The 13,522-nt window shown below is 45.0% G+C and overlaps 1 protein-coding gene across 2 annotated transcripts in view; it reads right to left on the bottom strand.

Moving 5' to 3' along the window:
* Positions 1-13,522, bottom strand: part of SNAP91 (synaptosome associated protein 91) — a 163,481-nt gene that overhangs the window by 88,105 nt on the left and 61,854 nt on the right. For both annotated transcript variants that reach the window (XM_083177128.1, XM_083177127.1), the window contains exons 5-6: positions 1,945-2,047; positions 313-406 (exon numbers count right to left, since the gene is read on the bottom strand). In XM_083177128.1, the coding sequence (XP_083033254.1) occupies positions 313-406; positions 1,945-2,047 (197 nt within the window). The remainder of the gene's footprint in view (positions 1-312; positions 407-1,944; positions 2,048-13,522) is intronic.

Here is a 13,522-nt window from a genome sequence, read left to right as displayed (position 1 = left end):
GGCATGCATATGGGGTAAAAATTACGTTCCTGGGGGTAATGGACGGTTGCACCACCAAGACAAAGCCAGACATGAATATAGATTCATATGCATGCTCAGCTGTGTCTCGGCAGTGCGGCCGTCCATTACCCCCAGGAATTCTATTTTTACTCCATTTGGGGTTATTTACCCCTGTTCCCTAACCACTGCATTAAACTGTGCTTTGCACAGGCAGGGGCTCTCTATCAATGTACATCAAATTATGGAAAGTGCATTTAAAATGGATCTCATACCAAATATAAATGTCTTGTAATAACCATCTGATATACTTACATCAAACTCAAGCAGAGCATCGATCTGTTGCTGTAGTATTGGCATTCCCTTCAACAGCTTTTCTGGCACCATTGTCCTCATCACTCCTTCAGCTCTGAAAAGAGACTTCATGTTAGAGTAACACAGTAAGAAGTGGGTGTCTATTTTAAACATACGTAAAATAAGCTTGCCTGTAAATGATCAGTAAATATCATAAAAACTGAACCAATGACATTTTGTACAAAAGTATACTTCAGTGGAGTTTTTTTTTTTAGGGAGTGCTCCCCACTGGGCAAGTTTTTTTGGGGGGGGAGCGATCCCTTAAAGAAACCCACTACTGGAAGCCCTGGAACCGGGCAGCGCCGCTGAACTGTCCATCAGCCGCTGCCTGGCCCTGCCCCCGGCAACCCGGCTGTGTGCAGTGTGACATTACAAGATCACGCTGCACACAGCCGGGGGAGGGAGGCAGGGCCGGGCAATGGCTGCAGCGGAGTGTGGTGCTGATCTCAGCGGCGCTGCCCGGTGGGAGGGAGCACAGGCAGTGGCAGTCCCAAGAATTTTACGGTTTGCCAGCCTGCGCACTGGAAAAAACTCGGAAAGTTTTCAGGAGTGCCACTGAAGGGGTTAATAATTAAATTACTAAACCTAGAATACTGAAGCGAATAAATTAGGTTATCAGTATCCAGTAAAGGAGTACAACCACTATGTGGCTCAAAAGGACAGGGGGGTGGCAGTGCCAAACGCCTCAATGCTTAGAAGTAAGGGCCTGGCAGCATGTGCCAGGCCCTTACCCTGTTTTTCTAATGCAAAGAAGTAGACCATAGGCCAGGTATTCTAGTTCACTCTTTCAGACAAATTCCTTATTAGATGGACAAAACCATGTGCACTGCAGGTGGGGCAGATGTTACAGAGAGAATTAGATTTGGGTTGGGTTTTACTTCAAAGTGAGATCTATATTACAGTGTAAAAATAAAGCAGTCAGTATTTACCCTGCACAGAAACAAAATAACTCACCCAAATCTAATTCTCTCTGCACATTTGACATCTGCCCCCCTGCAGTGCACATGGTTTTGTTCATCTAAGAAGGATTTTGTCAGAAATAATGAACTAGAATAAGGCCCTATAGGAGCAATGAATGCAGCATGTTTGAAAATGGGACAGTTAGTAATGACTACAGCTGTGCACCAGCTAGGTGATTTGGAAAATGTGGACCGTTGGTAGAACTCGATGACCGGTTTGGCCACGCCTGCTATAGGCAATAACCGAGATTGGGCAGTGGAAAAGGGGTATTTGAGTACAGTGCGATTTCAATTCCAGATCCTAAATAGATTTAGCTATGGGAGTGTATTGACCTCAACTGAACTTCTTTCCTATTGTAAAATTGTTACACCAATATTAGCAAGTATGAAACACTTGCCATTAAAATACTAAGATTTATAGTAAAGGAATATTTCTGGATATGTAAATTATATCCTCAAACTGCATTTTTGTGTTGCACTTTGTGAAAGGTAACACAAAAACATAGTTTGAGCATATACATTTACACAATTAGTTCCATGATTACAAATAAGCAAATAAAATGGATTGTATTACAGTATCAAAAGGATTTCTGTAACCGAATCACTGCATTGAGAAAAAAAGAAAAAGTCCTACCCCTTCTTTACTCTGGCGAAGTCAAATGCCATTTGTCGGTAGGAGAAGGCTTTTTCATTGAGATATCTACTGTAGCGCCTAATAAATGTTGACATGTCATAACCTGGAAGAAAAATAAGGGACTTAATGCAATGCATTTAATATGATTCACAGCATCATTCTTATTAATACTTTTATGACTTAGAAAGCTGATAAGTTCTTAAGGTGCCCCATACACTGTACAATTATTGTATGCTATTTGGACTAGATTGCATCGCGCGATCTAGTTCAAATTGCATACAATAATTGTACAGTGTATAGGCACCTTTATCCCTACGTAGGTGGGATGGCCTAAAAAATAAAAAATGTATATTTCTACATGTAGTTTTGGATCTCCATACTGTGACCCCCCTCCACAATACCAGAAATGTAAAGCTGCCCTGCCCACACCATTTTTACAAATAATGACCTTTCTGCAAAACCATATACATAAAGGAAGACAAAGCTGATAATCTCTTTTCTGTGAATGCTCACTGTCAAGTTTGTTTGATGATCTGCACTTTGATCTAATAAGAGTACAACGATGGAAAGTACTGTGACATTCCAAGAGCAGAGACTTTACATATAGAGGTGTCATACTCACAGCTGTATGAAGTGAAGTTATGAGGGGGGAAAGGGGTATTAGCGCTGATAATACCCCCCCCCCCCCCCCAATGCATACAGGCAGGGCCGGACTGGCCATCTGGCACTTCTGGCAAATGCCAGAAGGGCCGATGGCCTTGTGGGCCGATTTTGTGCAGAAAGTTCTTACATCGTAGAAGTTGTAAGAACTTTCTGCAGTAGCGGTGCAGACTCTTAGCCCGCTGCCGCGTCGCCCCCCCCCCCCTGTCATGATGTGGCGCCGCCCCCACCATCATGACGCGGCCATCCTAAGCCCGCTGCAGTGGCAGGATGAAGTCGCGCTCCATGACCCGCCCCATCACTGAACAAGAGCTCCTCCAATTTTCTCCATGCCTGGCTCTCCCCCTTCCACCCAGCCTGCTGCCCTTCTACTGCGGCCGCTGGTGCTCTGATCTGTAGAAAGCAGCCAGCCAGCCAGCCACTGGAGAGAGCAGCGATCCGGCCCGCACACAGGTAAAACCATCTGTATCAGGATGCGCTCCACCTGCTATTCTGGGTGGGGTGGTCGGGGTGGTTCAATATATTTGACAAATGTCAACATAAAAAGTGTCTTTTCAGTGCTATATGAAAAAGAGCCGCACTTCTTTATTTGTGTGTGTGGGGGAGGGGCATAGTACTTTTACTGTTACTGTAAGGATTGTGTCATATTCTGTAAAGGGGTGTTACGGTGTGTGTGTGTCAAAATGTGTAATGGGCATAGTCTGTCATGGGCATCACCGTCTGTGCCATACTGTGTAATGAGCATTACGGTGTGTGTCATAATATGTAATGGGCAATACAGTGTGCGGCAATATTTAATGGGCATAACGGTGTGTTCGATAATGTGTAATGCCTCCTTTTCACGAGACCACGCCCCCTTTTTTGCGCGCGGCTTCGCCGCGCAAGGGTCCCGCCTACTTTGGGTGGGCCTGTCTGCTCAAAATGCCAGGGCCGATTTCTTGTCCCAGTCCGGCCCTGCATACAGGCACCGGTGAGCGACAAAAGACAGGGACACTATGCACAGCATGATATGCAGGGGCAATGTATTAACAACCAGAAATGTTGACCATTTCTCCTCCTGCAGCTATCGACTTCTGCAAGGTAGCGATGTCCTCTCACCACAGCAAGGACAGAGCTGTCCCTGCTGCCATCTCTGGGCTGCTCAGGAGATATCATAGGAGATCTCCCGCATGCCCAGAAAGGCCGTTGGGGCAGGCAAAGTCAGCGACCACTAATGCGCGGTCTGCTTAAATGGACATCACCAGAGGAGGGGGGGGGGGGGGGAGTTTTCGCTCCCCTACGTCAGCAGACAAGATGTTAATACCTCCTGTCTGTGTCCCTTACTGCTCGGTAATGAGGCAAAGCAGGAAGTGTTATGGCGCCACTATAATACATCTCCCCCAGTATGTGGTATAAGGGGGGCAGATGTATTATAGTGGCGCTTATCGTACGGTTATAACCCTTCCGCCCGTCTCTTCTGGGCATTCACGAGATCTCGCTACTTACACAACATCTTCTGCACAGTCAGGAGCTGGCAGCAGTGTATAGGCCCATACACACTTGACGATTTTAACCTAAAAATCGGTCAAAACAGGCGTTTTGACCGATTTTCAGCTGAAAATCGATTAGTGTGTATGGGACAGTGACCCCCGACTAGCGATGATGCGCGCTCCCGCATCACCGCTAGGAAGGTCTTTCATCTGCTGGTTTTACCAGCAGATCCAGCGATGATGGATGGTTTTCCATCCATCATCGCTGTGTGTGTACGCTGCAGGGCTGAAAGTGATTAACTACTTTCAGCCCGGCGGTACGCCCCGCCGCCCTCCCCCCGCCCCCTCGCCCCCACGCCTGTCATACTCACCCTCCTGGACTTGTCCTCGCTGCCCCGCTCACTCGTCCGGCTGGCTGCTGCGGCGGCTGGCTGGTGAAGAGCCCTGCTCCCCCGCCTGTCTCACCCTGCCTGCTGCCGCGCTGGTCCGCCCCGCCCCGCTCCACTCCACTGTTCACCCGTGCTATGTCCACACGGGTCTGTCTATGCTCTGCCGCCCGGTCCCGGCCGCCCACAGGTGCATGCAGCTGATGCAAACCCCATCCCCCTGCATCCTGCTCCACACGGAGCAGCACTGGCCACCAATGTTTTCTCTTTTAAGCCAATAATATATACATTGCTGGCATGTGCCAGCAATGTATATGTTAGGCACCACTGGGCACCAATGACATTTATAAGCCAGTAATTTATAGATTGCTGGCACATGCCAGCAATCTATATATTACTGGCACCACTGGGCACCAATGACAATTGTAAGCCAGTAATATATAGATTGCTGGCACATGCCAGCAATCTATATATTACTGGCACCACTGGGCTCCAATGACAATTGCTAGCCAGTAATATATAGATTGCAGGCACATGCCAGCAATCTATATTACTGGCACCACTGGGCACCAATGACAATTGTAAGCCAGTAATATATAGATTGCTGGCACATGCCAGCAATCTATATATTACTGGCACCACTGGGCACCAATGACAATCGTAAGCCAGTAATATATACATTGCTGGCACATGCCAGCAATGTATATATTACTGGCATTACTACCCACTATGAGTTAAATTGAGCCAGAACTAGGCAGAACTGCGTTCTGTCAGTCCATTTTGGAGGCGGAACGTCCGCTCACTTTGCCCCACTGTCTTTCCCTGCCTGCATCGTTAAAGGAGACAGCCGGCAGAGTGGTGGTAAACCCGGCTGTCTCAGAGCAGGTCCAACCATCCGCTGTGCGGCTATTTGGAGTGACACGCCTGCTTGCAACTCGCGAGCCACTGTCGCCTGATTGGCTGCGAGTCGCGGACAGATGGACCTGCTCTGAGACAGTCGGATTTCCCCACCGCTCTGCCCAGCGGTCTCCTTTACTGATGCAGGCAGGTACAGACAGCGGGGCAAGATGAGCGTAAGGATGCAGTGCACATAGCAGGTTACCCCTGGCACCGTGCCTGAAAACCCTAGCAATGAGCATGTAGGTAAACGACACTTATGTGGCATTATATGTAATGGGCATTATGGTGTGTGGCATATGCGTAATGGGCATTACGGTGTGTCATAATGTGTAATGGGCATTACGGTATGTGGTATATGTGTAATGGGCATTATGGAGTGCATAGTCCCCTGTCCCACAAAGCCGTGCCTTACATTTTTTGCAGGCCAGCAATGATTTTACCGCCGCCACTGCACCCCCAATGTATATTTTGAATGGATTTCTCCCTACGTGCACAGCTGCAAATTAAATTTTGCCATGCACATGGGTGGCATTTTGCCCGGTCAGGGTGGAGCAGGTGTAGTTTACCTGAACGCTGGGCTCCGAATATATGCAGCCCAGCAATCAGTTCTAAATCATGCACCAATAACAGGAATGCACTGAATAAAATGGCCGCTGCTCCCATCCTTGTAATTCAAACCCGCCCATTATGTAAATCACCTTTTATATGAAAGATGTTCAGCAAAGACTTTCGCCTCCTGAAAATCTCTTGCTCTTTGGGGAAACTAGCTCAGTGTGTACGCACTATTTTGGTAAAAGATATATCTTTCAGAGATTTTGGCAAAGTCTTTTGAAATGAAAGTCTTCTAGTGTGTATGGGCCTTATCTCTGCAATAGCTTTTGCAATGTCTTTCGTAGGCTAATATCTTCCAAGAATAACAATAGATGTAGATTTTGACAGCCTGCGCTCTTGAAACTGCAGCCAAGGATCCACACGGGGGTACCAATCCTAGATTTTCCAACACTCACATAGTGGGATCCCACTGGCGCGGTTTCTAAAGGACAATAATCAATGCCAGGTGTTCTTTATGGACCTCTCTTTGGAACCACACTGACCTTGATTTTGGTCCCTATATTCATATAAGAGTATCTTTATATCCAAAAACATTTCTCTCCACTTTTCTAGAAGTCCTTCAGAGTCTGTACTGACCTTATGATTAGAAATGAGCGGTCCGGATTCCCCGGAATCCAACCGCTCCGAATTCTCCGGAATCCAACCGCTCCGAACACAGCCGGGCCGACGTCCTGTGCTCACGGGAATCTGGCAGCGCATTCTCGCGAAATGCTGAGTCTATAAAAGCTCAGCATTGCGAGAATTCCAGCTGTACACAGCTCTGCTCTGCAGTGGGGTTTGGGCGTTGTGCAGGCTAGAGGGGTGTTGTGGGTCACTGTGCAGAGGGGTGTTGTGAAGAGGGGTTTGTGCTGTGCAGACTCAGAGGAGTGTTGTGCAGTGCAAAGGTTTGTGCTGATATATAAGAAAAAAAAATATGTGCTCTTCTTTATTGTTTACTGCACCCCAATACACCATACAGATACTGTCGGAAGGTCCATGTGTTAATAACCATCCAGCTTGCTGCAGACTTTGGCCTAAATTAAGTGAAAACATTGTGAGCTGTAAAGTGGACAAAATTGTCTGGAAAGGGCTGGAAATTATTATTTAGGTTACTATTATTCTAGGAACAAAAAAAAAAATTGCACAAATGATGCGATTTGGCCGGGTTTTTTTTACAATTTTTTTTAAAAATCCAAATCCTTTCACCGCTGTTTGCCAAATACAAATCCCAGCGACGAATCCAAATCTTTGGCCCCGGCGCTCATCTCTACTTACAGTATGATCAATCCTTATTTTCATGTAAAAAGGTATCTTTCAACTTCAACCGTTACCCCACATCACAAATTGTATATATGGACCAAAGTACTGACCTGAAGAATAATCCCTATGTTCACATAATGTCATCTTTGAACCTGGATCCTTATTTCCATGCAGTAAAAAACATCATCAATCCTCCATTAATACAGGGTGTTTTTGCTGCTAGGAGAGACTGACCACTAGAGGATCCAGCACATCTGACTCCCCTTTCATCAGGGTCTGCAACTTTTGTCTTCAAACTCAGTATGGGGGAGGGAAGCATTATGTGCAGTGGCTTGCTGGTCCTACTGTAAACTGTCCATTCATTTTAAGTGTTTTTGTGTTTTTATGGAACTTGTCAATATACCCCCCTGTATTAATGGAGGATTGATGATGTCATTTACGGCACGGATGTAGGATCCAGGTTCAAAGATATCCTTATGTGAACATAGGAATTATCCTTCCTCCTTCATTTGTGAACTGGGGTAACAGATGAAGTTGAAAGATACCTTTTACATGAAAATAGGAATTGATCATGAGGTCAGTACAGACTCTGAAGGACTTCAAGAAAGGTAGAGGGAAACATTTTTTGGATATAAAGATACCCTTATATGAATATAGGGACCAAAATCAAGGTCAGTGTGGTCCCAAAGAGAGGTCCATAAAGAACACCTGGCATTGATTATTGTCCTTTAGAAACAGCGCCGGTGGGATCCTACAATGTGTTGAGTGTTGTAATATCTTCCAAGACCGCTTTCTCTCGGTCTATAACTATTTGTAGTCTGTGTGCCAGTAGTACGAATACTCGCACAGCATTCCTAGCATTCCTCTGCATGGGTAAGTTTATGAATATTAAAGCCTCCTGAATTGCTGAGCCAAAAGATTGCAGTCTGCCTATAGCGGATAATTACTCATCAATTAATGAACAGCTGCCTTCCTATATTAGGATATTAGGTTGTATCTTAATGGTTGCAGTAGGCTATGTCTCAGTGATGCTAATTAAAATAAAGCATATAATACAATCTGAAACTTTAAGCCAAAGGTCACTGAACATTCATTAACATACATTATGAACCACTAACTACACACAACAAATATTAGTCTAACCCAGTAATTCTCAAACTCAAGGTTAGATGTATTTAAGGCCCCCACACACTAGTGCAATATGGCCCATTTATATGCAATTATGAAGCGTGGGGCCACAGAAAACGAGCCAGAAGTGTGGTGAGCCCCGCAAGGAAAACGTGGAATACACATGAAGTAATCCGCGTGCGCTCGGCATGCTTCAGGCTCGTTTTCCGCATCCGCTCGCCACACTTTATAAAAACCACCTCCACGCCGACATGGATAGTGGGTGTATGAACTTTATGCATGTGCGATTTAGTCTATCTTAATTATGTTAGTCTACTATCTAGTCAAAATAGACTTGCCTGCACAGTCTATTTTGCTAAACCAGTATCGGTGGCATTTTTAACACATAGCTAACATTCCAGGTGATTTTTACCATCTAATTACAGTGTGTACACCAATTAACACATTACATATGACGGTACTCGTTTCCTAGCACGGCGCCCGTCGTAGGTGATCGCATACCTTAAGCTAACGTATGCGATGGACGCGACCAACGCGATTTCAGGGCTATTTTTTGCCTTTTCCCCGATAATTAAAAAATCGCGTCCATCGCATGCCTTAAGTTAAGGCATGCGATGCGACCGATGCGATTTTACATAGGGAACAATGTTAAATGGGCCAATGGATCCGATTTTTCATTGTATACCCACCCTCATGGGTATTTAACATGAGAAATGCCCCCCCCCCCCCCCCCCCCCCATTGTTACCACCCCACGATGAACGCCAGCCCGAAGCGTGGCGAGCGCATCGAGCCCGCGTGGGGCGGCGGTACGCGTCCTCCGAACTTTTTATACCCCCACTATCCACGTCGGTGGGGAGTCGATTATATATAGTGTGGCGAGCGCAGCGAGCCACCGAGCCCGGGGGGCATTTGACCCATCAGGGTTGGGAAACAATAAAAATTGGGGTCTGGGGGCCATTTAACATTGTGGCCAATGTAAAAATCGCGTCTCAGGGACCATTTTACATTGATTCCAATGTAAAAATCGCGTTGATCGCATGCGATTTGGTTGCGATTTCAAGGGGTCCCGATGGACACAATTTTTATCGCTGGCGCCGTGCTAGGAAACAAGTACCCATATGACTTAGTATTTAATACATTGCTGATAAGTTCATTGCATCCTTATATCTGTAAGATGGAATCACATCTTTCTAGTTGGGTTTCTGACATTCAGCGGTGCACCCCTGAGTTATGTATAGTATACACAGATTAAGACAAGAAGAGAGAAAGCAACTCAGTGGGGTGCACTCTCATTCAAGTCAAAAGTAGCTGATAAAACTAATTGATATATGTATTAAAAAATGACAATACAACCTTGTGTCTGGTATCTGTACCTTGCACGTGTTTAGCAAAATATATTTTGTGCAATTGGCAGCTTAAATTGCTGAAGAGAGTGAGTAACAGTGCCATTCTTATAGGTGGTCAGTTAATTGATTGGTTATCTAAAATAGTTTGACCCTCATATCTTCTGTGGTAAAAATTTCCAATGAAAGTCTTTTTTTTGTATAGGATTTAATCATTGGTCACAAAGTATTCGTACAATTATTCAATTAGTATTGGATGTAGTCTGCTGTGAACTCCCTTTATTGATAATAGGATAAATCTAACCTTCTATAACATATTAGGCATGGGACCAGGGCAAGTGAAAAATTATATGTAATACACACACACCCACATAAAGAGATACAGTATAATTACAGCTCAATGACAGTGATAAGAGAAAGTGGAGGTCAAGACAAATAGGTGAATCACATCTGCTGCTCTTCCGTCTTGCCCATGAGTATTGGACAGAGAGTGAGGTACTAGGGTCAGCCCTTGCTTTTCAAAGCAGAGGGGTGGTCTCACCAAGTTAAACACTCTGAGGTTACCCCCGTTGCAAAATTGCAGTGCAGGGTTGGTGTTCCAGTGTTCAATCGTGATCGTCACCCAGAAATAAATAATAGGAATGCATGGAGTTTATATTGGATTGGTCACGTTTGGTGAATATATTATATGTGTGTGAAGCCAATACCTGTGAGCCAAATACAAAACTCAGTGATGCATGGTGCCAGGATTACGGCCCCTTGCCGAGATTAAATCTACAAACCTCAGCTGGCTCTCCTCTCATCCACCTTCTTCCAGCTCTGCTACATAAGATCACTGTAACAACTGTGTGGGTGGGCGGGATTGTGACCCAGCTCCGTCTGCAAATGCAGCCTCTCCCATCTGCTTCATCCTTTTAGCTCCATTCTGGCTGTGCCCTACCCTCACCAGTCTACTTGCTGCAGTGCTGGAAGGGAGGATGGGCATGCCCCCTCTCTCCCACCTACGCCATGTTGGCGCCACGTTGCCGCCTTTGCTCCCTTATGGGTGAGAGGGTGGTCTTCTGCATCCCTGCTAAACCAAACCAAATATCCCCGACCGAAATCATACTCTGAGACAAGGGGCCTTATTTTGGTTCATTCTTTCTGACAAAATCCTTCTTAGATGGGCAAAACCATGTGCACTGCAGGTGGGGCAGGTGTTACTTGTGCAGAGAGAATTAGATTTGGGTGGGGTTTTACTTCAAAGTGAGATCTATATTGCAGTGTAAAAATAAAGCAGTCAGTATTTTCCCTGCACAGAAACAAAATTACTCACCCAAATCTAATTCTCTCTGCACATGTTACATCTGACCCCCCTGCAGTGCACATGGTTTTGTCCATCTAAGAAGGATTTTGTCAGAAAGAATGAACCAAAATAAGGCCCAAGATGTGGGATTAAAATCGTTAGGCACAGTTTTATTTACATTACCCTATTTACATTTGCAGTGTAGGAACAGAGAACAGTGGGCAAGGCACAAAACCTTATCAAAGCCAATCATCAATTTACGATGGTGCGTGCCCCAAGCAATGCCCCACTATGGAGCCAGCCTCCACAGATCACTAACCTAGCACGCAGCCAAAGGCCCACCGTCGACAGCTGGAGCCTGGCATTCAGCACCGTGCCGAGGTTGAAATTGCAAACATCAGCTGGCTCCACTTCACCTGCCTTGCGCACCACTTTTTTCTGCCACTTAGGTTCTCGGGCCCTGATCGGCCAGGTGTGAAAAGGACTGGCATACCTCCCATGCCCCTTCCCTTCCCACCGTTTGGCCCATGGGCCACCCCTCCCCCCTAATGCCATGTCTGCACCATGTTGATGCCTTTGCTCCCTATTGTGAAACATCCCTGATTTAATACTGGTTGAACTATCCATGCATCACTGAGTTTTTGATTTTGCTCACAGGCAGGTATAAGCTACACACACATTTTTTTTCCCCCAAACGTGACCAATCATATATAAACTCAAGGTTTGTTTATTTCTGGGTGAGGATCTCAATTGACCACTCTGAAACAAAACTGCGCTGTATTTCTGCAACAGGGAGTAACCTCTGCTCTGTAAATCAAGGCCTAATTAGGGTACCTCACTGTCACTCTCCATCCAATACCCAAGGGCAAGATGGATGAGCAGCAGAAGTGATTCACCTATTTGCCTTGGCCTCCACTTTCTCTTATTACTCTCTGAGCTGAGCCATATATTATACGATATCTCTTTATAGATATTTTTTTTTTTTTACACTTACCCTGGTTCCATGCCTAATATGTTACAGAAGGTTGGATTTATCCTATTATTAAGAAAGGGATTTCACAGCAGCTTAAATCAAAGACCCTACCTTACCACACAGACACAATACTAACATAATTGAATAATCATATAATTAATTACTTTGTATAAGTGACCTCTGATTACATCCTGTACACAGACCAGTTTCATTGGAAATCGTACAACAGGAGATATGAGGGACAAACTATTTTGAATAACGAATTGGTTTACTGACCACTATAAGAACGGCACTGCGACTCTATTTAGGAATTTAAGCAGTCAATTGCACAAAACATTATGCCAAACACACGAAAGCTACAGATACCACACACATTTGTTGTAATATATATATATAATTTTGTTTAAGAAATATATATCAATAAAACAGAGTTTTATCAGCTACTTTTGACTTTAAGAAGCTGTGTCTTTGAATAAAAGTGCACCCCACCGCATTGCTTTCTCTCTATTGTCTATTTCTCCTTTGTTCACAGAGACTACTTTGCATACCATTCATAAAATGGCAAAATACTGTGTCAAATAAGATTTTAAACGCAGCTTTAACGAAAAGTTAAATTACCCAATGCATGCAGTGAGTCACCTGCTATGATCTGGCACAGATACTCATTTCATGCAGGTGGAAGAATTCATCATCTAGTCCCCTCACAATCTATTACGGTACATTGTAAAGCCACTCAGTAAGCTAAACATTCTATAATGCACTCTAAGGGCAGTATTCAATGAGAAAAGTTCTCCGTGTTTTGTGGAGAATTTGTGCTTTGTTCTCCTTGGACGGAGCATTTTGCTCTCCAAAAGCGAGCAACCCTATTCAATGTGAAATGTTCTCCGTCTTTCTAAGTGATGTTCTCCGTGTCTCTCCGTGTAGCAATTCTCCATCTTTTGATGGAGAGCTGGAATGTGAACTTTTAAACTAAAAGGTTTTTTTTCTTAAATTTTGGTGTCAAAAAATCAGTTTTTTTTTCTGTGAAGGGGCATGTTATTTTTATTCATGTGCTTATAAATTATAAATTAATTTTTTTTTTTTTTACACAGTGCAGCCAGCAGGGGGCCGGAGCGCTGGAGCCGCTCATTACATATTCATATATTCACTGCACCCGAACGTAACTATGCACGAACGGGTGCAGTGAATACTGGGTCCCCCGCTGGCTATAGGGGGGGGTGCAGCCTGGGTCCTGGAGAGCCCCCCTCCACAGTCCTCTGGAGCAGCCAGGGAGACTTTAATCTCTCTGGCTGCTTCCGGCTCCCTGAAAGCTCCCTGCTCCCTGCAGGGGTTAAGACTCTCCGCGAGTGGCGGAGAGCATCAGCCACATTGAATAGAGGGAGCAGGAGTGGCAGAGAGCCCTCCCGAACATGGAGAGTGCATGGAGAGCGAAATAAAACGCTCTCCATGCACGGAGAACTTTGACATTGAATACTGCCCTCAGAATAAAATTAATGATGCAGAAACTGAGCAGATCATCTCCGTCCTCACATTGGATATTGTCAGCAACATAGTACATTTATCAGATCTCACATGTATTCCT

This window comes from Crinia signifera, chromosome 3, assembly GCF_055691185.1.
Source record: "Crinia signifera chromosome 3, ASM5569118v1, whole genome shotgun sequence".
NCBI classification, from domain to species: Eukaryota; Metazoa; Chordata; class Amphibia; order Anura; family Myobatrachidae; genus Crinia; species Crinia signifera.
This window is presented reverse-complemented; position numbering and strand designations above follow the sequence as displayed.